This window comes from Glandiceps talaboti, chromosome 1 (genome assembly GCF_964340395.1).
Source record: "Glandiceps talaboti chromosome 1, keGlaTala1.1, whole genome shotgun sequence".
Classification (NCBI taxonomy): Eukaryota; Metazoa; Hemichordata; class Enteropneusta; family Spengelidae; genus Glandiceps; species Glandiceps talaboti.
This window is the reverse complement of record NC_135549.1, coordinates 18,505,800-18,531,349: the sequence shown is the minus strand read 5'-3', so window position 1 is coordinate 18,531,349 and position 25,550 is coordinate 18,505,800. Positions and strand designations below refer to the sequence as shown.

Genomic DNA, 25,550 nt, shown 5'->3' with positions numbered 1-25,550 from the left:
ACACAAAAATATACAAATGAAAATGGTAAAAACCAAACCTTCGTCAAGTGTAGCTAAGATAATAAGAAACACATCCTCGATAGTGACGTTCGGTCGTGTGTCGCATTGTATCGGAAGAACATCACAGGTCTAGCAGCTAGACTAGGATAACTAGGGCCAAGACAACAACAGTCGAAGATAACCTTAACACACACACACACACACACACACACACACACACACACACACACACACAACAACAACAACAACAACAACAACAACAACAACAAATATCAACAATTCTTTCAGCTATACTATAGGATCCCTTGACATTTTATCTCTCGGTTAGATCTTGCAAGTACTTATTTTATGCCCGGGATTTCTAGATTTGTGCTTCCTTGTAACCGTTCCTTTGTAAGTCGCGTAGTGAAATACGGGATATCTAGACTGTGCGGGATTCGGAGGATGCAGGTAGCAATAGCAGAGAAAGTGGACGTCATCAGCTGTGACCCCAACCTTTGGGTTCGCCGTTGAAAGCGTCCTTCTATTGTCGAACCCACCACTGCTTGTATTCATTGCTCCAATATTACTAGAAACGTCTAGTTATGGAGGTAAGTGTTTGCCATTTGTGTGTGTGTTTGTATTTACTGATATACTGTCTGTGTATGATATATAAATTGTATCTACCACGGTCGCGCTATTATTGTACACTGTGGTATGCAACACTACGCCGTTTTTAAGACTATATGTCGGCACATAGATTATGTATGTACATACTTGTCGTCTATATGCTATAGCCTATCCTATATATACGTGTCTTGTCATGGAAACGGGTCGTCTTCTAAGTGAATGTGTGTCTTTTAACTAATAATAGACACTTGTAAAAACAGATCAATATCCCGTCATTTTTTGTATTATCTCCTACCATAACACAAGCGTGTCACTGGAGTGTTATTATGTCAAGGTTGCACAAGGCCACAATGTGCAGTGCATAAATGGCGCCCTCAATTACTGAGACAAATCATTGTTGTCGACAGTGGAAGAAATAAACATTCTTTTTTTCGTAGTTTTCCGTCGCCATCTTTTTACCTTGAACACCTGACAAGTGTCTACGGTTTCGAAACATTTCTGTGCATTCCACAACCATTCAATCCAGTCTTTTTTTCTAAACAGTGATTATGATTATATCTAAACCGAACGGGACAACGTTAGATTTATGTGGGTGGAACGGGTGACCCTAAAACGAATGACAACCTGAATGACGGAAAACGAATGACAGCATTTCTAGGTGGTAAACAGTGGAATGACACCCTTTTCTACATTCAGTTAGTTGAATGACACCCTCTGCACTGTAAAACCAGTGGAATGACAGCCGCCACTCTATAAAATAAGTGGAATGACAGCATTTTCAATGCTTTAGAACTGGAATGACAGCATTTCTAGGTGGTAAACAGTGGAATGACACCCTTTTCTACATTCAGTTAGTTGAATGACACCCTCTGCACTGTAGAACCAGTGGAATGACAGCCGCCACTCTATAAAATAAGTGGAATGACAGCATTTTTAATGCTTTGGAACTGGAATGACAGCATTTCTAGGTGGTAAACAGTGGAATGACACCCTTTTCTACAATCAGTTAGTTGAATGACACACTCTGCACTGTAGAACCACTGGAATGACAGCCGCCACTCTATAAAATAAGTGGAATGACAGCATTTTCAATGCTTTAGAACTGGAATGACAGCATTTCTAGGTGGTAAACAGTGGAATGACACCCTTTTCTACATTCAGTTAGTTGAATGACACACTCTGCACTGTAGAACCAGTGGAATGACAGCCGCCACTCTATAAAATAAGTGGAATGACAGCATTTTCAATGCTTTAGAACTGGAATGACAGCATTTCTAGGTGGTAAACAGTGGAATGACACCCTTTTCTACATTCAGTTAGTTGAATGACACCCTCTGCACTGTAGAACCAGTGGAATGACAGCCGCCACTCTATAAAATAAGTGGAATGACAGCATTTTTAATGCTTTGGAACTGGAATGACAGCATTTCTAGGTGGTAAACAGTGGAATGACACCCTTTTCTACAATCAGTTAGTTGAATGACACACTCTGCACTGTAGAACCACTGGAATGACAGCCGCCACTCTATAAAATAAGTGGAATGACAGCATTTTTAATGCTTTGGAACTGGAATGACAGCATTTCTAGGTGGTAAACAGTGGAATGACACCCTTTTCTACAATCAGTTAGTTGAATGACACACTCTGCACTGTAGAACCACTGGAATGACAGCCGCCACTCTATAAAATAAGTGGAATGACAGCATTTTCAATGCTTTAGAACTGGAATGACAGCATTTCTAGGTGGTAAACAGTGGAATGACACCCTTTTCTACATTCAGTTAGTTGAATGACACACTCTGCACTGTAGAACCAGTGGAATGACAGCCGCCACTCTATAAAATAAGTGGAATGACAGCATTTTCAATGCTTTAGAACTGGAATGACAGCATTTCTAGGTGGTAAACAGTGGAATGACACCCTTTTCTACATTCAGTTAGTTGAATGACACCCTCTGCACTGTAGAACCAGTGGAATGACAGCCGCCACTCTATAAAATAAGTGGAATGACAGCATTTTCAATGCTTTGGAACTGGAATGACAGCATTTCTAGGTGGTAAACAGTGGAATGACACCCTTTTCTACATTCAGTTAGTTGAATGACACACTCTGCACTGTAAAACCACTGGAATGACAGCCGCCACTCTATAAAATAAGTGGAATGACAGCATTTTCAATGCTTTAGAACTGGAATGACAGCATTTCTAGGTGGTAAACAGTGGAATGACACCCTTTTCTACATTCAGTTAGTTGAATGACACACTCTGCACTGTAGAACCAGTGGAATGACAGCCGCCACTCTATAAAATAAGTGGAATGACAGCATTTTTAATGCTTTGGAACTGGAATGACAGCATTTCTAGGTGGTAAACAGTGGAATGACACCCTTTTCTACATTCAGTTAGTTGAATGACACACTCTGCACTGTAGAACCAGTGGAATGACAGCCGCCACTCTATAAAATAAGTGGAATGACAGCATTTTCAATGCTTTAGAACTGGAATGACAGCATTTCTAGGTGGTAAACAGTGGAATGACACCCTTTTCTACATTCAGTTAGTTGAATGACACACTCTGCACTGTAGAACCAGTGGAATGACAGCCGCCACTCTATAAAATAAGTGGAATGACAGCATTTTCAATGCTTTAGAACTGGAATGACAGCATTTCTAGGTGGTAAACAGTGGAATGACACCCTTTTCTACATTCAGTTAGTTGAATGACACCCTCTGCACTGTAGAACCAGTGGAATGACAGCCGCCACTCTATAAAATAAGTGGAATGACAGCATTTTTAAAGCTTTGGAACTGGAATGACAGCATTTCTAGGTGGTAAACAGTGGAATGACACCCTTTTCTACAATCAGTTAGTTGAATGACACACTCTGCACTGTAGAACCACTGGAATGACAGCCGCCACTCTATAAAATAAGTGGAATGACAGCATTTTTAATGCTTTGGAACTGGAATGACAGCATTTCTAGGTGGTAAACAGTGGAATGACACCCTTTTCTACAATCAGTTAGTTGAATGACACACTCTGCACTGTAGAACCACTGGAATGACAGCCGCCACTCTATAAAATAAGTGGAATGACAGCATTTTCAATGCTTTAGAACTGGAATGACAGCATTTCTAGGTGGTAAACAGTGGAATGACACCCTTTTCTACATTCAGTTAGTTGAATGACACACTCTGCACTGTAGAACCAGTGGAATGACAGCCGCCACTCTATAAAATAAGTGGAATGACAGCATTTTCAATGCTTTAGAACTGGAATGACAGCATTTCTAGGTGGTAAACAGTGGAATGACACCCTTTTCTACATTCAGTTAGTTGAATGACACCCTCTGCACTGTAGAACCAGTGGAATGACAGCCGCCACTCTATAAAATAAGTGGAATGACAGCATTTTCAATGCTTTGGAACTGAAATGACAGCATTTCTAGGTGGTAAACAGTGGAATGACACCCTTTTCTACATTCAGTTAGTTGAATGACACACTCTGCACTGTAAAACCACTGGAATGACAGCCGCCACTCTATAAAATAAGTGGAATGACAGCATTTTCAATGCTTTAGAACTGGAATGACAGCATTTCTAGGTGGTAAACAGTGGAATGACACCCTTTTCTACATTCAGTTAGTTGAATGACACACTCTGCACTGTAGAACCAGTGGAATGACAGCCGCCACTCTATAAAATAAGTGGAATGACAGCATTTTTAATGCTTTGGAACTGGAATGACAGCATTTCTAGGTGGTAAACAGTGGAATGACACCCTTTTCTACATTCAGTTAGTTGAATGACACACTCTGCACTGTAGAACCAGTGGAATGACAGCCGCCACTCTATAAAATAAGTGGAATGACAGCATTTTCAATGCTTTAGAACTGGAATGACAGCATTTCTAGGTGGTAAACAGTGGAATGACACCCTTTTCTACATTCAGTTAGTTGAATGACACACTCTGCACTGTAGAACCACTGGAATGACAGCCGCCACTCTATAAAATAAGTGGAATGACAGCATTTTTAATGCTTTGGAACTGGAATGACAGCATTTCTAGGTGGTAAACAGTGGAATGACACCCTTTTCTACATTCAGTTAGTTGAATGACACACTCTGCACTGTAGAACCAGTGGAATGACAGCCGCCACTCTATAAAATAAGTGGAATGACAGCATTTTCAATGCTTTAGAACTGGAATGACAGCATTTCTAGGTGGTAAACAGTGGAATGACACCCTTTTCTACATTCAGTTAGTTGAATGACACACTCTGCACTGTAGAACCAGTGGAATGACAGCCGCCACTCTATAAAATAAGTGGAATGACAGCATTTTCAATGCTTTAGAACTGGAATGACAGCATTTCTAGGTGGTAAACAGTGGAATGACACCCTTTTCTACATTCAGTTAGTTGAATGACACCCTCTGCACTGTAGAACCAGTGGAATGACAGCCGCCACTCTATAAAATAAGTGGAATGACAGCATTTTTAATGCTTTGGAACTGGAATGACAGCATTTCTAGGTGGTAAACAGTGGAATGACACCCTTTTCTACAATCAGTTAGTTGAATGACACACTCTCCACTGTAGAACCACTGGAATGACAGCCGCCACTCTATAAAATAAGTGGAATGACAGCATTTTTAATGCTTTGGAACTGGAATGACAGCATTTCTAGGTGGTAAACAGTGGAATGACACCCTTTTCTACAATCAGTTAGTTGAATGACACACTCTGCACTGTAGAACCACTGGAATGACAGCCGCCACTCTATAAAATAAGTGGAATGACAGCATTTTCAATGCTTTAGAACTGGAATGACAGCATTTCTAGGTGGTAAACAGTGGAATGACACCCTTTTCTACATTCAGTTAGTTGAATGACACACTCTGCACTGTAGAACCAGTGGAATGACAGCCGCCACTCTATAAAATAAGTGGAATGACAGCATTTTCAATGCTTTAGAACTGGAATGACAGCATTTCTAGGTGGTAAACAGTGGAATGACACCCTTTTCTACATTCAGTTAGTTGAATGACACCCTCTGCACTGTAGAACCAGTGGAATGACAGCCGCCACTCTATAAAATAAGTGGAATGACAGCATTTTCAATGCTTTGGAACTGAAATGACAGCATTTCTAGGTGGTAAACAGTGGAATGACACCCTTTTCTACATTCAGTTAGTTGAATGACACACTCTGCACTGTAAAACCACTGGAATGACAGCCGCCACTCTATAAAATAAGTGGAATGACAGCATTTTCAATGCTTTAGAACTGGAATGACAGCATTTCTAGGTGGTAAACAGTGGAATGACACCCTTTTCTACATTCAGTTAGTTGAATGACACACTCTGCACTGTAGAACCAGTGGAATGACAGCCGCCACTCTATAAAATAAGTGGAATGACAGCATTTTTAATGCTTTGGAACTGGAATGACAGCATTTCTAGGTGGTAAACAGTGGAATGACACCCTTTTCTACATTCAGTTAGTTGAATGACACACTCTGCACTGTAGAACCAGTGGAATGACAGCCGCCACTCTATAAAATAAGTGGAATGACAGCATTTTCAATGCTTTAGAACTGGAATGACAGCATTTCTAGGTGGTAAACAGTGGAATGACACCCTTTTCTACATTCAGTTAGTTGAATGACACACTCTGCACTGTAGAACCAGTGGAATGACAGCCGCCACTCTATAAAATAAGTGGAATGACAGCATTTTCAATGCTTTAGAACTGGAATGACAGCATTTCTAGGTGGTAAACAGTGGAATGACACCCTTTTCTACAATCAGTTAGTTGAATGACACCCTCTGCACTGTAGAACCAGTGGAATGACAGCCGCCACTCTATAAAATAAGTGGAATGACAGCATTTTTAATGCTTTGGAACTGGAATGACAGCATTTCTAGGTGGTAAACAGTGGAATGACACCCTTTTCTACAATCAGTTAGTTGAATGACACACTCTGCACTGTAGAACCACTGGAATGACAGCCGCCACTCTATAAAATAAGTGGAATGACAGCATTTTTAATGCTTTGGAACTGGAATGACAGCATTTCTAGGTGGTAAACAGTGGAATGACACCCTTTTCTACAATCAGTTAGTTGAATGACACACTCTGCACTGTAGAACCACTGGAATGACAGCCGCCACTCTATAAAATAAGTGGAATGACAGCATTTTCAATGCTTTAGAACTGGAATGACAGCATTTCTAGGTGGTAAACAGTGGAATGACACCCTTTTCTACATTCAGTTAGTTGAATGACACACTCTGCACTGTAGAACCAGTGGAATGACAGCCGCCACTCTATAAAATAAGTGGAATGACAGCATTTTCAATGCTTTAGAACTGGAATGACAGCATTTCTAGGTGGTAAACAGTGGAATGACACCCTTTTCTACATTCAGTTAGTTGAATGACACCCTCTGCACTGTAGAACCAGTGGAATGACAGCCGCCACTCTATAAAATAAGTGGAATGACAGCATTTTCAATGCTTTGGAACTGAAATGACAGCATTTCTAGGTGGTAAACAGTGGAATGACACCCTTTTCTACATTCAGTTAGTTGAATGACACACTCTGCACTGTAAAACCACTGGAATGACAGCCGCCACTCTATAAAATAAGTGGAATGACAGCATTTTCAATGCTTTAGAACTGGAATGACAGCATTTCTAGGTGGTAAACAGTGGAATGACACCCTTTTCTACATTCAGTTAGTTGAATGACACACTCTGCACTGTAGAACCAGTGGAATGACAGCCGCCACTCTATAAAATAAGTGGAATGACAGCATTTTTAATGCTTTGGAACTGGAATGACAGCATTTCTAGGTGGTAAACAGTGGAATGACACCCTTTTCTACATTCAGTTAGTTGAATGACACACTCTGCACTGTAGAACCAGTGGAATGACAGCCGCCACTCTATAAAATAAGTGGAATGACAGCATTTTCAATGCTTTAGAACTGGAATGACAGCATTTCTAGGTGGTAAACAGTGGAATGACACCCTTTTCTACATTCAGTTAGTTGAATGACACACTCTGCACTGTAGAACCAGTGGAATGACAGCCGCCACTCTATAAAATAAGTGGAATGACAGCATTTTTAATGCTTTGGAACTGGAATGACAGCATTTCTAGGTGGTAAACAGTGGAATGACACCCTTTTCTACATTCAGTTAGTTGAATGACACACTCTGCACTGTAGAACCAGTGGAATGACAGCCGCCACTCTATAAAATAAGTGGAATGACAGCATTTTCAATGCTTTAGAACTGGAATGACAGCATTTCTAGGTGGTAAACAGTGGAATGACACCCTTTTCTACATTCAGTTAGTTGAATGACACACTCTGCACTGTAGAACCAGTGGAATGACAGCCGCCACTCTATAAAATAAGTGGAATGACAGCATTTTCAATGCTTTAGAACTGGAATGACAGCATTTCTAGGTGGTAAACAGTGGAATGACACCCTTTTCTACATTCAGTTAGTTGAATGACACCCTCTGCACTGTAGAACCAGTGGAATGACAGCCGCCACTCTATAAAATAAGTGGAATGACAGCATTTTTAATGCTTTGGAACTGGAATGACAGCATTTCTAGGTGGTAAACAGTGGAATGACACCCTTTTCTACAATCAGTTAGTTGAATGACACACTCTGCACTGTAGAACCACTGGAATGACAGCCGCCACTCTATAAAATAAGTGGAATGACAGCATTTTTAATGCTTTGGAACTGGAATGACAGCATTTCTAGGTGGTAAACAGTGGAATGACACCCTTTTCTACAATCAGTTAGTTGAATGACACACTCTGCACTGTAGAACCACTGGAATGACAGCCGCCACTCTATAAAATAAGTGGAATGACAGCATTTTCAATGCTTTAGAACTGGAATGACAGCATTTCTAGGTGGTAAACAGTGGAATGACACCCTTTTCTACATTCAGTTAGTTGAATGACACACTCTGCACTGTAGAACCAGTGGAATGACAGCCGCCACTCTATAAAATAAGTGGAATGACAGCATTTTCAATGCTTTAGAACTGGAATGACAGCATTTCTAGGTGGTAAACAGTGGAATGACACCCTTTTCTACATTCAGTTAGTTGAATGACACCCTCTGCACTGTAGAACCAGTGGAATGACAGCCGCCACTCTATAAAATAAGTGGAATGACAGCATTTTTAATGCTTTGGAACTGGAATGACAGCATTTCTAGGTGGTAAACAGTGGAATGACACCCTTTTCTACAATCAGTTAGTTGAATGACACACTCTGCACTGTAGAACCACTGGAATGACAGCCGCCACTCTATAAAATAAGTGGAATGACAGCATTTTTAATGCTTTGGAACTGGAATGACAGCATTTCTAGGTGGTAAACAGTGGAATGACACCCTTTTCTACAATCAGTTAGTTGAATGACACACTCTGCACTGTAGAACCACTGGAATGACAGCCGCCACTCTATAAAATAAGTGGAATGACAGCATTTTCAATGCTTTAGAACTGGAATGACAGCATTTCTAGGTGGTAAACAGTGGAATGACACCCTTTTCTACATTCAGTTAGTTGAATGACACACTCTGCACTGTAGAACCAGTGGAATGACAGCCGCCACTCTATAAAATAAGTGGAATGACAGCATTTTCAATGCTTTAGAACTGGAATGACAGCATTTCTAGGTGGTAAACAGTGGAATGACACCCTTTTCTACATTCAGTTAGTTGAATGACACCCTCTGCACTGTAGAACCAGTGGAATGACAGCCGCCACTCTATAAAATAAGTGGAATGACAGCATTTTCAATGCTTTGGAACTGAAATGACAGCATTTCTAGGTGGTAAACAGTGGAATGACACCCTTTTCTACATTCAGTTAGTTGAATGACACACTCTGCACTGTAAAACCACTGGAATGACAGCCGCCACTCTATAAAATAAGTGGAATGACAGCATTTTCAATGCTTTAGAACTGGAATGACAGCATTTCTAGGTGGTAAACAGTGGAATGACACCCTTTTCTACATTCAGTTAGTTGAATGACACACTCTGCACTGTAGAACCAGTGGAATGACAGCCGCCACTCTATAAAATAAGTGGAATGACAGCATTTTTAATGCTTTGGAACTGGAATGACAGCATTTCTAGGTGGTAAACAGTGGAATGACACCCTTTTCTACATTCAGTTAGTTGAATGACACACTCTGCACTGTAGAACCAGTGGAATGACAGCCGCCACTCTATAAAATAAGTGGAATGACAGCATTTTCAATGCTTTAGAACTGGAATGACAGCATTTCTAGGTGGTAAACAGTGGAATGACACCCTTTTCTACATTCAGTTAGTTGAATGACACACTCTGCACTGTAGAACCAGTGGAATGACAGCCGCCACTCTATAAAATAAGTGGAATGACAGCATTTTTAATGCTTTGGAACTGGAATGACAGCATTTCTAGGTGGTAAACAGTGGAATGACACCCTTTTCTACATTCAGTTAGTTGAATGACACACTCTGCACTGTAGAACCAGTGGAATGACAGCCGCCACTCTATAAAATAAGTGGAATGACAGCATTTTCAATGCTTTAGAACTGGAATGACAGCATTTCTAGGTGGTAAACAGTGGAATGACACCCTTTTCTACATTCAGTTAGTTGAATGACACACTCTGCACTGTAGAACCAGTGGAATGACAGCCGCCACTCTATAAAATAAGTGGAATGACAGCATTTTCAATGCTTTAGAACTGGAATGACAGCATTTCTAGGTGGTAAACAGTGGAATGACACCCTTTTCTACATTCAGTTAGTTGAATGACACCCTCTGCACTGTAGAACCAGTGGAATGACAGCCGCCACTCTATAAAATAAGTGGAATGACAGCATTTTTAATGCTTTGGAACTGGAATGACAGCATTTCTAGGTGGTAAACAGTGGAATGACACCCTTTTCTACAATCAGTTAGTTGAATGACACACTCTGCACTGTAGAACCACTGGAATGACAGCCGCCACTCTATAAAATAAGTGGAATGACAGCATTTTTAATGCTTTGGAACTGGAATGACAGCATTTCTAGGTGGTAAACAGTGGAATGACACCCTTTTCTACAATCAGTTAGTTGAATGACACACTCTGCACTGTAGAACCACTGGAATGACAGCCGCCACTCTATAAAATAAGTGGAATGACAGCATTTTCAATGCTTTAGAACTGGAATGACAGCATTTCTAGGTGGTAAACAGTGGAATGACACCCTTTTCTACATTCAGTTAGTTGAATGACACACTCTGCACTGTAGAACCAGTGGAATGACAGCCGCCACTCTATAAAATAAGTGGAATGACAGCATTTTCAATGCTTTAGAACTGGAATGACAGCATTTCTAGGTGGTAAACAGTGGAATGACACCCTTTTCTACATTCAGTTAGTTGAATGACACCCTCTGCACTGTAGAACCAGTGGAATGACAGCCGCCACTCTATAAAATAAGTGGAATGACAGCATTTTCAATGCTTTGGAACTGAAATGACAGCATTTCTAGGTGGTAAACAGTGGAATGACACCCTTTTCTACATTCAGTTAGTTGAATGACACACTCTGCACTGTAAAACCACTGGAATGACAGCCGCCACTCTATAAAATAAGTGGAATGACAGCATTTTCAATGCTTTAGAACTGGAATGACAGCATTTCTAGGTGGTAAACAGTGGAATGACACCCTTTTCTACATTCAGTTAGTTGAATGACACACTCTGCACTGTAGAACCAGTGGAATGACAGCCGCCACTCTATAAAATAAGTGGAATGACAGCATTTTTAATGCTTTGGAACTGGAATGACAGCATTTCTAGGTGGTAAACAGTGGAATGACACCCTTTTCTACATTCAGTTAGTTGAATGACACACTCTGCACTGTAGAACCAGTGGAATGACAGCCGCCACTCTATAAAATAAGTGGAATGACAGCATTTTCAATGCTTTAGAACTGGAATGACAGCATTTCTAGGTGGTAAACAGTGGAATGACACCCTTTTCTACATTCAGTTAGTTGAAAGGGGTGTCATTCCACTGTTTACCACCTAGAAATGCTGTCATTCCAGTTCCAAAGCATTGAAAATGCTGTCATTCCACTTATTTTACAGAGTGGCGGCTGTCATTCCATTGGTTTTACAGTGCAGAGGGTGTCATTCAACTAACTGATTGTAGAAAAGGGTGTCATTCCACTGTTTACCACCTAGAAATGTTGTCATTCCAGTTCTAAAGCATTGAAAATGCTGTCATTCCACTTATTTTATAGAGTGGCGGCTGTCATTCCAGTGGTTCGACAGTGCAGAGTGTGTCATTCAACTAACTGATTGTAGAAAAGGGTGTCATTCCACTGTTTACCACCTAGAAATGCTGTCATTCCAGTTCCAAAGCATTAAAAATGCTGTCATTCCACTTATTTTATAGAGTGGCGGCTGTCATTCCACTGGTTTTACAGTGCAGAGGGTGTCATTCAACTAACTGATTGTAGAAAAGGGTGTCATTCCACTGTTTACCACCTAGAAATGCTGTCATTCCAGTTCCAAAGCATTAAAAATGCTGTCATTCCACTTATTTTATAGAGTGGCGGCTGTCATTCCACTGGTTTTACAGTGCAGAGGGTGTCATTCAACTAACTGAATGTAGAAAAGGGTGTCATTCCACTGTTTACCACCTAGAAATGCTGTCATTCCAGTTCCAAAGCATTAAAAATGCTGTCATTCCACTTATTTTATAGAGTGGCGGCTGTCATTCCAGTGGTTCTACAGTGCATAGGGTGTCATTCAACTAACTGATTGTAGAAAGGGTGTCATTCCACTGTTTACCACCTAGAAATTCTGTCATTCCAGTTCCAAAGCATTAAAAATGCTGTCATTCCACTTATTTTATAGAGTGGCGGCTGTCATTCCAGTGGTTCTACAGTGCAGAGGGTGTCATTCAACTAACTGAATGTAGAAAAGGGTGTCATTCCACTGTTTACCACCTAGAAATGCTGTCATTCCAGTTCCAAAGCATTAAAAATGCTGCTATTCCACTTATTTTATAGAGTGGCGGCTGTCATTACACTGGTTTTACAGTGCAGAGTGTGTTATTCAACTAACTGATTGTAGAAAAGGGTGTCATTCCACTGTTTACCACCTAGAAATGCTGTCATTCCAGTTCCAAAGCATTAAAAATGCTGTCATTCCACTTATTTTATAGAGTGGCGGCTGTCATTCCACTGGTTTTAGAGTGCAGAGTGTGTCATGCAACTAACTGATTTTAGAAAAGGGTGTCATTCCACTGTTTACCACCTAGAAATGCTGTCATTCTAGTTCCAAAGCATTAAAAATGCTGTCATTCCACTTATTTTATAGAGTGGCGGCTGTCATTCCAGTGGTTCTACAGTGCAGAGTGTGTCATTCAACTAACTGAATGTAGAAAAGGGTGTCATTCCACTGTTTACCACCTAGAAATGCTGTCATTCCAGTTCCAAAGCATTAAAAATGCTGTCATTCCACTTATTTTATAGAGTGGCGGCTGTCATTCCACTGGTTCTACAGTGCAGAGGGTGTCATTCAACTAACTGAATGTAGAAAAGGGTGTCATTCCACTGTTTACCACCTAGAAATGCTGTCATTCCAGTTCCAAAGCATTAAAAATGCTGTCATTCCACTTATTTTATAGAGTGGCGGCTGTCGTTCCACTGGTTCTACAGTGCAGAGTGTGTCATTCAACTAACTGATTGTAGAAAAGGGTGTCATTCCACTGTTTACCACCTAGAAATACTGTCATTCCAGTTCCAAAGCATTAAAAATGCTGTCATTCCACTTATTTTATAGAGTGGCGGCTGTCGTTCCACTGGTTCTACAGTGCAGAGTGTGTCATTCAACTAACTGATTGTAGAAAAGGGTGTCATTCCACTGTTTACCACCTAGAAATACTGTCATTCCAGTTCCAAAGCATTAAAAATGCTGTCATTCCACTTATTTTATAGAGTGGCGGCTGTCATTCCAGTGGTTCTACAGTGCAGAGTGTGTCATTCAACTAACTGAATGTAGAAAAGGGTGTCATTCCACTGTTTACCACCTAGAAATGCTGTCATTCCAGTTCTAAAGCATTGAAAATGATGTCATTCCACTTATTTTATAGAGTGGCGGCTGTCATTCCACTGGTTTTAGAGTGCAGATTGTGTCATGCAACTAACTGATTTTAGAAAAGGGTGTCATTCCACTGTTTACCACCTAGAAATGCTGTCATTCTAGTTCCAAAGCATTAAAAATGCTGTCATTCCACTTATTTTATAGAGTGGCGGCTGTCATTCCAGTGGTTCTACAGTGCAGAGTGTGTCATTCAACTAACTGAATGTAGAAAAGGGTGTCATTCCACTGTTTACCACCTAGAAATGCTGTCATTCCAGTTCTAAAGCATTGAAAATGCTGTCATTCCACTTATTTTATAGAGTGGCGGCTGTCATTCCACTGGTTTTAGAGTGCAGAGTGTGTCATGCAACTAACTGATTTTAGAAAAGGGTGTCATTCCACTGTTTGCCACCTAGAAATGCTGTCATTCTAGTTCCAAAGCATTAAAAATGCTGTCATTCCACTTATTTTATAGAGTGGCGGCTGTCATTCCAGTGGTTCTACAGTGCAGAGTGTGTCATTCAACTAACTGAATGTAGAAAAGGGTGTCATTCCACTGTTTACCACCTAGAAATGCTGTCATTCCAGTTCCAAAGCATTAAAAATGCTGTCATTCCACTTATTTTATAGAGTGGCGGCTGTCATTCCACTGGTTCTACAGTGCAGAGTGTGTCATTCAACTAACTGAATGTAGAAAAGGGTGTCATTCCACTGTTTACCACCTAGAAATGCTGTCATTCCAGTTCCAAAGCATTAAAAATGCTGTCATTCCACTTATTTTATAGAGTGGCGGCTGTCATTCCACTGGTTTTACAGTGCAGAGGGTGTCATTCAACTAACTGAATGTAGAAAAGGGTGTCATTCCACTGTTTACCACCTAGAAATGCTGTCATTCCAGTTCCAAAGCATTAAAAATGCTGTCATTCCACTTATTTTATAGAGTGGCGGCTGTCATTCCAGTGGTTCTACAGTGCATAGGGTGTCATTCAACTAACTGATTGTAGAAAGGGTGTCATTCCACTGTTTACCACCTAGAAATTCTGTCATTCCAGTTCCAAAGCATTAAAAATGCTGTCATTCCACTTATTTTATAGAGTGGCGGCTGTCATTCCAGTGGTTCTACAGTGCAGAGGGTGTCATTCAACTAACTGAATGTAGAAAAGGGTGTCATTCCACTGTTTACCACCTAGAAATGCTGTCATTCCAGTTCCAAAGCATTAAAAATGCTGCTATTCCACTTATTTTATAGAGTGGCGGCTGTCATTACACTGGTTTTACAGTGCAGAGTGTGTTATTCAACTAACTGATTGTAGAAAAGGGTGTCATTCCACTGTTTACCACCTAGAAATGCTGTCATTCCAGTTCCAAAGCATTAAAAATGCTGTCATTCCACTTATTTTATAGAGTGGCGGCTGTCATTCCACTGGTTTTAGAGTGCAGAGTGTGTCATGCAACTAACTGATTTTAGAAAAGGGTGTCATTCCACTGTTTACCACCTAGAAATGCTGTCATTCTAGTTCCAAAGCATTAAAAATGCTGTCATTCCACTTATTTTATAGAGTGGCGGCTGTCATTCCAGTGGTTCTACAGTGCAGAGTGTGTCATTCAACTAACTGAATGTAGAAAAGGGTGTCATTCCACTGTTTACCACCTAGAAATGCTGTCATTCCAGTTCCAAAGCATTAAAAATGCTGTCATTCCACTTATTTTATAGAGTGGCGGCTGTCATTCCACTGGTTCTACAGTGCAGAGGGTGTCATTCAACTAACTGAATGTAGAAAAGGGTGTCATTCCACTGTTTACCACCTAGAAATGCTGTCATTCCAGTTCCAAAGCATTAAAAATGCTGTCATTCCACTTATTTTATAGAGTGGCGGCTGTCGTTCCACTGGTTCTACAGTGCAGAGTGTGTCATTCAACTAACTGATTGTAGAAAAGGGTGTCATTCCACTGTTTACCACCTAGAAATACTGTCATTCCAGTTCCAAAGCATTAAAAATGCTGTCATTCCACTTATTTTATAGAGTGGCGGCTGTCGTTCCACTGGTTCTACAGTGCAGAGTGTGTCATTCAACTAACTGATTGTAGAAAAGGGTGTCATTCCACTGTTTACCACCTAGAAATACTGTCATTCCAGTTCCAAAGCATTAAAAATGCTGTCATTCCACTTATTTTATAGAGTGGCGGCTGTCATTCCAGTGGTTCTACAGTGCAGAGTGTGTCATTCAACTAACTCAATGTAGAAAAGGGTGTCATTCCACTGTTTACCACCTAGAAATGCTGTCATTCCAGTTCTAAAGCATTGAAAATGATGTCATTCCACTTATTTTATAGAGTGGCGGCTGTCATTCCACTGGTTTTAGAGTGCAGATTGTGTCATGCAACTAACTGATTTTAGAAAAGGGTGTCATTCCACTGTTTACCACCTAGAAATGCTGTCATTCTAGTTCCAAAGCATTAAAAATGCTGTCATTCCACTTATTTTATAGAGTGGCGGCTGTCATTCCAGTGGTTCTACAGTGCAGAGTGTGTCATTCAACTAACTGAATGTAGAAAAGGGTGTCATTCCACTGTTTACCACCTAGAAATGCTGTCATTCCAGTTCTAAAGCATTGAAAATGCTGTCATTCCACTTATTTTATAGAGTGGCGGCTGTCATTCCACTGGTTTTAGAGTGCAGAGTGTGTCATGCAACTAACTGATTTTAGAAAAGGGTGTCATTCCACTGTTTGCCACCTAGAAATGCTGTCATTCTAGTTCCAAAGCATTAAAAATGCTGTCATTCCACTTATTTTATAGAGTGGCGGCTGTCATTCCAGTGGTTCTACAGTGCAGAGTGTGTCATTCAACTAACTGAATGTAGAAAAGGGTGTCATTCCACTGTTTACCACCTAGAAATGCTGTCATTCCAGTTCCAAAGCATTAAAAATGCTGTCATTCCACTTATTTTATAGAGTGGCGGCTGTCATTCCACTGGTTCTACAGTGCAGAGGGTGTCATTCAACTAACTGAATGTAGAAAAGGGTGTCATTCCACTGTTTACCACCTAGAAATGCTGTCATTCCAGTTCCAAAGCATTAAAAATGCTGTCATTCCACTTATTTTATAGATTGGCGGCTGTCGTTCCACTGGTTCTACAGTGCAGAGTGTGTCATTCAACTAACTGATTGTAGAAAAGGGTGTCATTCCACTGTTTACCACCTAGAAATACTGTCATTCCAGTTCCAAAGCATTAAAAATGCTGTCATTCCACTTATTTTATAGAGTGGCGGCTGTCATTCCACTGGTTCTACAGTGCAGAGTGTGTCATTCAACTAACTGAATGTAGAAAAGGGTGTCATTCCACTGTTTACCACCTAGAAATGCTGTCATTCCAGTTCTAAAGCATTGAAAATGCTGTCATTCCACTTATTTTATAGAGTGGCGGCTGTCATTCCACTGGTTTTACAGTGCAGAGGGTGTCATTCAACTAACTGAATGTAGAAAAGGGTGTCATTCCACTGTTTACCACCTAGAAATGCTGTCATTCGTTTTCCGTCATTCAGGTTGTCATTCGTTTTAGGGTCACCCGGGTGGAACCCAGACAAAGTGTGGCTAATAAAATAAAGAAAGACGTGAAAAGAGGTGAAAGTGGGAAAATCAGCAAATTTAGAACGTTAAGCAGGTAAACGGATTTCACTTTTCAGGCCTCCTTCATGGTTCAAAGTTCGAAGCCTCTTGATCCAAAAAGTCTCCCTGGCATCTAAATTAATTTTATATTTTCCTTGTGTATTTTGTGATATAATATATCGTTGAGAGAATAGTTCAAAACATTACGTTATTGTCAATGGGTTTTTTTCACGTCTTGTCAAAAATAACTGTTGAAACACATGTTCGCATTCACAAAACTCATGATATGTAGTAAGTGCACTCTTATGTATTCATTCACCTTTGATTGTTTTCCTTTCAGGAAAAGTCTGTAAATGTTGAAATCATGATAATCCAGTTGCTGTCTTTAATTTGTGTAATAAGGATTAATCCAATTCTATGCTTCGGTAGGTGTTTTAACCAGTGAATTTTTATATCTTTCTGTATATAAGATACAGTATTTATGAGGAATTAACGTTTTGCATCTGCTATATGTATCATGCAACTTAGTGTGTTCCATAAGTCGTATAACGATTGTAATACCCCGTTGCCCTCGACAACTAACCACTGTGACCTGGTTTGAGTGTGAATGCAAGTGTAGATGCTAAAATGAGAGATGGGGATGCAATGGTTTGACGAACATAGTCAAGTCATCACTGAATCGAAAAGGGGTGGCAGTATTAGTAGGATATATACAACTCGGCGATATTGCGCCTTGGTGTATTTCCTTCACATATGAAAGTCGACATCGAACACTCGATAAGGACAAGGAAAATACAACCGTTGTAGCAGTTGTCTAGAGATGCCTCGGATCAGAACATTGTTTTATCAGTGGTTGACAATTAAAATTGGCTTTGAAGGTGCCGAAAAGTCTTCTCCTTGTCACACTTTCAATCTGATATACATATGTACAAAACAACATCAGCTCCTTCTGATGTAGATATCATGCCATGTTCTTATCAGTTTGTTTATGCATGTGACAGTTAGTCATATTGTCGTATACCATATGATGCTATACATATGACGCCACTGTTTGTGTAATATATTTATACGTATGTCAGTTTGATGGTGTGATAAGAAGACTTTTCGGAACCTTCAAAGCCACTGATAAAACGACGCTCTCTTCGCAGACACATCTCCATAACTGTTGCAAGGGTTGTAAGTATACACATTTATGTTCATCTTTAACGTTTATTTTATTCTGATTAAAGATTGTGAGACCAAGCACTTTAACAACCCGAATGGAGGATACATATCATCTCCAAACTTTCCTGAAGCCAATCCAGACGGGCCTTTCAATTGTACATACATCATAACTAACACGAACGGTGGTCTCGTCCTGCTGGAATTTACTGATGACATCACTCATCGACAGTTTTCGTCTGATTATGGCTGCAGAGAACGTTTATCGGTAAGTTAGACTTGTTTACATGGTATGACGTCATAGTGAACCTTAATGATGATATCACTCATACATAGTTTTCGTGTGACTCTGGCTGTAGAGAAAGTTGTCTATGAGTTAGACTTGTTTACATGGTATGACGTCACGTTGGAATTAGATGACATAACTAATCGACAGTTTTCGTCGTGTCGTTCGGTGTGTGTACATGACTTGTATAGTAAACTGTTACCACAATCTCTGTCTTCTCTCTCTCTCTCTCTTTTCATACCGATATGTCTGTCACAGTTCTCCGAAAGAAACAGCGAAAGTGGAGAAGTCTATTACATCACATTCAGGTGTTACCTTAGTATAGTCCTCAATGGCAACTATCAAGCTTCTACACTGTTCGACACATTAATAGTAAAATACGAAGTTACGGATACCAATTTACTTGGGATTCCTGGTTTCAAAGCCCGGTACTACATGGTGGAACGTGATGAATTTTTGTTCTATCAGATCGACCGTTATCGTAGAGGTACAAGTAATTCCACATTTGATGTATACAAATAGATGTCTGCATGGTTGGTTGGTTGCACTTAAGTTCAATTCATTATGAGCCAAAACGTAGCAAGACACTGTATTCACTCAGTCTCTTTCTGAAAATGTAGCGTCCGCAGGATCTTTGATTTCTACATGACTGTATCAAAGCCAGTAAACGTATAACATACGTATAACATGCCTCTTTAGGGGAGCAGTATTTCAGCTTACCCTTTTCCGCCTGTTTATTAACACTAAGATTCTATTCTATATTCCAATTTACTCATGAACACCAATTATGCGATGCCGATGCATACAATTCCATACTTACTTACTTACTTACTTACTTACTTACTTACTTACTTACTTACTTACTTACTTACTTACTTACTTACTTACTTACTTACTTACTTACTTACTTACTTACTTACTTACTTACTTACTTATTTATTTACATACATAAACCCGTGTTTGGCGTTGCCTTATTTCAATGCTAATGATATTGATAAATGATTGGAATCACAGCTAAGAAATGTGACTGAGCAACCATTCTTCCAGTTAGGTTGTAATTAGTTCTAGTTTGACACTGATAATCGTTTTATTGAGACTAAATATTGTAAATATATATGAATGTTATTCATGAGAGTAAACATTACGCCAAGTACATCATACATGACTTTGAGAGTTGTTTATTTTCGTTTTTTTTCCTCTAGGTCGCCATGAATTTTTTAAAGTACCCTATAGATGGAAACCTAAAGGGGATTTGTCCAGCAATCCTGATGATAATAGACAAATATTGTATTCAGCGGTTGCTTCGGCTGCACCTAATCACCATGTCTCGCTTGATTTTGAAAACATTAATGAAGGTGAGAGAGCATTCAGTATTTACAACGGGGTAGTGCTGGGGAAATTAGTGGGTGACCTTTTACAAATTGGCTCTCGGAGGGCCAGATTTTAGAAAATGGCAGGGGGGGGGGGTCAAATTTTTCTTTGACTCACTGCATTGCCTAACATTGCATTATATTGGGTTTTGTCATCCCATCGCTGCCACCGGTTCCAAATCCATTGCTGCTATTCGGGTTAGGCTTAGGATTACGGTTACGGTTAGGGTTAGGGTTAGAGTTAGGTACCCATGAAATCAACCAATATCAGTTTCACATTGGTGGCAGCGGTGGGATTAATCCTTCTCAATGATTCTGGGACTGTTGTCTTTTTATATTCTGACAGTATCTTAACACACTTTGACAGGAAGGGCCATTTTTTAGCACGACGGAATGGGGGTCACATTTTAGGCAACAGTCCGAGCCTGACCCCCCCCCCCTTGTAATTACGGAAGGCTCCCTAAGATGTTTAGTTGTAATACTTCCATATGATGGGGTTACCTTCTCTTTGTATAATTGGTATAGAGAATATAAGCTGCTTACATCCCCAAAACAAAACTGTGTACCAATGCTTCAGTATATGTAACATACAGTATTCGACGAATGGTACAACAATGAGCACGTAATTAATATCACAAGATACAAACATAAATGATACAAACTGTCTTTAGATCTTACATTTTTAATTTGCGAGTTCAACTGATATTTAATATCATCTAATTCCACAGTTCCTGCGGACTGACCCAGACGTTTTATCGCCCTAATAACAAGCAATGATAACATCTTTCACACTTAACTCACATTTCTTCCCTCTTCTTTTCTTCCCATTATTCAAGATATGGGCGATAATAGTGTGATCGAAGTCCATGACGGTATGACTTCTGAGTCACCCTTGATAGCGCGCTGGACGGTAGGGTCGGATGTAAGGACGGTTTTTTCCACAGCTGAATATCTTTACTTCAGCATCAGATTGGAATATGATCAGTCATTTACATTCTCATATGTGTCCTTTCTAACCACAGGAGGTAAGTTGATAAACATGGTATAGCGACACTTCCCTAAAACCTCACCAAAAATATTAGAGCAACATCATTTATGACGTAAAAAGGCGTGCATGTTGTAGGTATGTGTCTTATGTAATGCATACATTTATTTATCTTTTGTATTTTGTATATTGTGTGATGTGTGGAAAAAAATAGAATGTTGCATGGGTCGTGAAGTCAGCTAGTTCTGCTGAAATATTTCCATGGTCCTCAACAGATAACACGGCAACGTACTCTTCATGCTCGTTTTATTCCGTCTGTAAATAGATATTTCATTCAATATATATATGTACTTGTAAGTTTACTAGTTTTTTGCAAATTTAGAATTGGTTTATCTGGTGAAATAAATGCATTCATTTACCGTCCACTCACTCACCCACTCACTCACTCACTCACTCACTCACTCACTCACTCACTCACTCACTCACTCACTCACTCACTCACTCACTCACTCACTCCTGCTCGTCCATTAATGCATAACTTAATTCGAAATTCCCCATTCATCCGTCCATCCATCCATCCATCCCTTCCTTGATTGATTTGTTTGTTTGTTTGTTCATTCGTTCGTTCTTGTACGTTGATACAAAGATTTTACTAATAATCTTTTAAATTTATTTATACTTGATAGTTCTTTAAGCATATAAACACTTGTCTCTCAAGATTTCAAAACTTTTATTTTGTAGGTGACTGTCCAGATGGTTACTATAAATGTGCAACCAACGATAGGTGTATTGGTACATCAGGTGTCTGTGATGGCTATAACCACTGTGGTGATAACTCTGACGAAATACATCCTTCTTTGAATTGCAGCAGTGAGTAATTCCTCAGTTTATCACGAATACCATCTTTACAGTCACAAATTTCGGGAACGTCGCAATAACACGGTAGATCACAATAACACGTCACCGAATGGTTAGTCTTATGTACGCGATGTGCAGTACGGGGATATGTAATAGAAGTATGCGGTAAATATCGGTACATACAAAACAGCCACTTTCTGATAACGATGTTTCCTAGACTGTGAAAGGGTCTAGCATACATACATACATACATACATACATACATACATACATACATACATACATACATACATACATACATACATACACGCACAGCGCATGCATGCACGCACGCACGCATGCATGCACGCACACTGCATTACATTACATTATCATAGTCTAAACATGTATAAAACATTTTTTTTACTTTCTCTATTTTGTAACTACTATGACTGTAGAAGTATATCCATGTTTGAATGGTGGGTCTCCATGGACTGACTTTGGTGGTCAATCCAGCTGTTCTAATTGTAAAGATGGCTATGTTGGCAGATTCTGTGAATATGGGACCAAAGGTATGAACCCGTTATTAGTGTAGTGTTTGCTGATTACGCATCAGTCTTAGGTGTGTGTTTCGCCATCCTATCATATGAATTGCCTCGTTCCCGGTTCCAAGATGCATCGCGTCACCCCACAGAACGTCAATGTATTCTGTAAGCGCATGGAGTTTGCATGTGATACTCAAGGGGATGGTTGTCACATGACTGCACCCTTCTCTATCACTGGTGGCATTTAGTCTCTCCACAGACTCTCCACCCAGTGGAGGGTCTATGGTCTCTCCCAATGAAGAGGTCAACATGCCTTTCCATCAATTCACGATGAAAGTGTTTCAAATGTAATAAAGACAAAACAAGTCTAAATGTAAAGAGCATAAAGCGACGTTGATTCACGCAATGCATCTTGGAACCGGACAATCAAATCTTAGTTTTTAAACGATGTCCGGTTTATCTACAGTTAATAAAGCTGTGTCGATCTCTCTTTTAATGATTTTATATCCAAAAATGTTCAGTTGACGATCAGTATTGGCTGAAATGTCAAGAAACCATTATCTGTTGTTCATACTTGCAAAAAGAGAGTAAATATATTAGTAATCGTTGTATATGCATTGATGTACTCAAGGTACGTATTCACAACACGATTTCGACCAATTACACTGTCGTACACCGTTAAACATGTGATATACAAAATGACGGGTCATTCCGAGTAGTGATAGGATAATGCATGGGTAAAGATGTGATGGGTCAAACATGTATCTCTAAAAATCAAAACAAATGATTCACGATATCGTGTATGTGTCGTCGTCGTCGTCATCGTCGTCGTTGTTGTTGTTGTTATGGTACAGTGGTTTTCAATAAATAATTGTGTTGATACAACATATCCTAATTTCAATTCAGGTTCAAGAATCCAAAGTGCAATAGGTTACATTTGATATAACGTGTGTTTTCCACTACATTGTTTACCTTAAGTAGTATGCCATTTCGTTATTGCAGTCGCACCAGCGTCGTGTAAATTGGATTGTAAAAATGGTGGAACTTGTGAAAGATATGTGTGTAGGTGCAGAGATGGTTACATTGGTGTACTCTGTGAACTCAGAGACGGTAAGTGAACTCTGGGATATCGATTTTATTGTCTCTGTTACACCCCCACCCTGTGGTCTATGTGATGTAAACATTGTACAAATGCACGTGCACTGCATCCAGAGTTGTATTTGATTTTTCTCCAATAGTGACATGAATTGGCATTGTGTAATCGACTCCGCCATACACCACAACTAATCGCTGACATTGGGGTGGGGTACTTCTTTTATCGAACTGTCTATGGCTATGCATACTGATCGGAGATGACGTCATTAAGTGGCTACAGCTTATGCAAATAATACAAAAAAACTACATTAATTATCAAAATTTCTTGTGTATTGCCACTTTTTCCCTTATCAATCTAAATTAGTCTTGTCGATTGGTGGAATTTAACAATGCAAACGCTTTGTGTTGACACATATCATTTCCTATCTTTTCTAGAGAATTACATCCCTCCACCGACGCCCCCACCGTTTCGATTAAGCAAGAAAGTCAAGACTTTCCTCATCATATTTATACCCGTATTAGTCTTCTTCTTCATCGTTGGGGGTGGTACACTTTATCTTGCCAGAAGAATGAGTCACAGACGGTCATCATACACGCCTCCAATGGTCACGGTACCAGCTGTGACTTACGATGGAAACTGTCAAACTGTCACAACTGTAGGTGTGAGTGACAACCCGCCAAATTACGATGATGCTGTACGGAATGTTGACTGTAGCGATAATGCCAACATTTGAAACGAGAGGACACTCGGTATAAGCAGTGCGCATGCCCCCCCCCAAAAAAAACAAAAACAAAACAAAACAACAACAACGCTGGGGTCGCAAAATGAGCTCGATGACAGACGAGTAATGTAGTTTCACCTCGAGTCGGATCTCCACCAAAATTTAATAAATTGGCGGCCTCTGTCTCAGTAGACGATAGGGGATTTTTTATATACAGTTTCATCTAAATCCATCCATAATGTTTTTAGATATCCCGGCTACTTACAAGAGACTAACGAAAGATAAAGAGGTGAACACATAAAAACTGTAAGTTGTTATAAGATTGACATTGCGTCTGCACATAGTCTCGGGAAGAGAGAAAACTACCACCGCATACTCATAGGCACACAGAGACAGATATATACCCTGTGTCGCCATGACCCTGTACTGTATCGATGTAGGAGTATTTAAACACATCAAATTGAACTTTATTCGATCTGAAAGTGAAAAGAAATACACACAATATATACAGTCGGTGAGAATAACTAGAAATGGAAAAAGTTCAGACCAGGATTCATGGTATACGGAATATTGTATATTTTATAATCCTATGTTCAGAGTAAGGGGTGATACTGACGTATTTTACTGTGCAGAATTCATATTATGCAGTACCCTTAACGTATGGTGTTATGGTTGACATAGGTACGGGAATAACTTTAATATTATGTGTACCAGCTATGGCCTGCGACATAAGGGTAACGTTTGCGTAGTGTGTTTTTTAATCATACATCGAAAAAAAATGCCCATGTGGACGTGACATAAATGGATGTGATAAAAGAAGAACACCGGTGAGAATTATGGTTGATAATTGTTACGATGTACAGGTTATAATTAAGTTTTAAGATTTATAAATGTAATTTGATGTTGTATGATGTTATAAGTACAAATGTATAAACCCACCAAGATATCACACACTTTATTTTAATAAGTTAAACACATTTTACTTTAATAATGCAATAACTAAACACTAGATTGTTTTTAATTTCTACTTACTAGTGATATAGAAACTGCATGACAGGATTTCCATAACGACTCTTGTCATCAGACGTACGTAAGATGAGAAATTGGTATAGGCACAGGAAATTCAGTCTCAGTTGTTTAAGAAAACA

The 25,550-nt window shown here is 39.7% G+C and overlaps 1 protein-coding gene across 2 annotated transcripts; it reads left to right on the top strand.

The window, feature by feature from the left end:
• Positions 1-540: 540 nt before the first annotated feature.
• LOC144439542 (uncharacterized) lies at positions 541-25,550 on the top strand. 2 transcript variants are annotated; one of them, XM_078128854.1, is made up of 10 exons: positions 541-590; positions 17,742-17,826; positions 18,631-18,830; positions 19,107-19,335; positions 20,051-20,203; positions 21,055-21,243; positions 21,945-22,073; positions 22,499-22,612; positions 23,588-23,695; positions 24,116-25,550. In XM_078128854.1, the coding sequence occupies exons 1-10, from the start codon at positions 585-587 to the stop codon at positions 24,412-24,414; spliced, it is 1,512 nt and encodes a 503-aa protein (XP_077984980.1). In that variant the 5' UTR covers positions 541-584; the 3' UTR covers positions 24,415-25,550. The 2 variants fall into 2 exon arrangements, with proteins under 2 accessions (XP_077984980.1, XP_077984987.1); XM_078128861.1 differs by lacking the exon at positions 541-590 and adding an exon at positions 17,434-17,456.

Excerpts from the sequence above, each read along its gene's own strand:
- LOC144439542 (XM_078128854.1), top strand. Across the intron at positions 17,827-18,630 it reads TAATCCAATTCTATGCTTCG|ATTGTGAGACCAAGCACTTT; the intron begins GTAGGTGTTTTA and ends TTCTGATTAAAG. Across the intron at positions 21,244-21,944 it reads GTCCTTTCTAACCACAGGAG|GTGACTGTCCAGATGGTTAC; the intron begins GTAAGTTGATAA and ends TTTATTTTGTAG.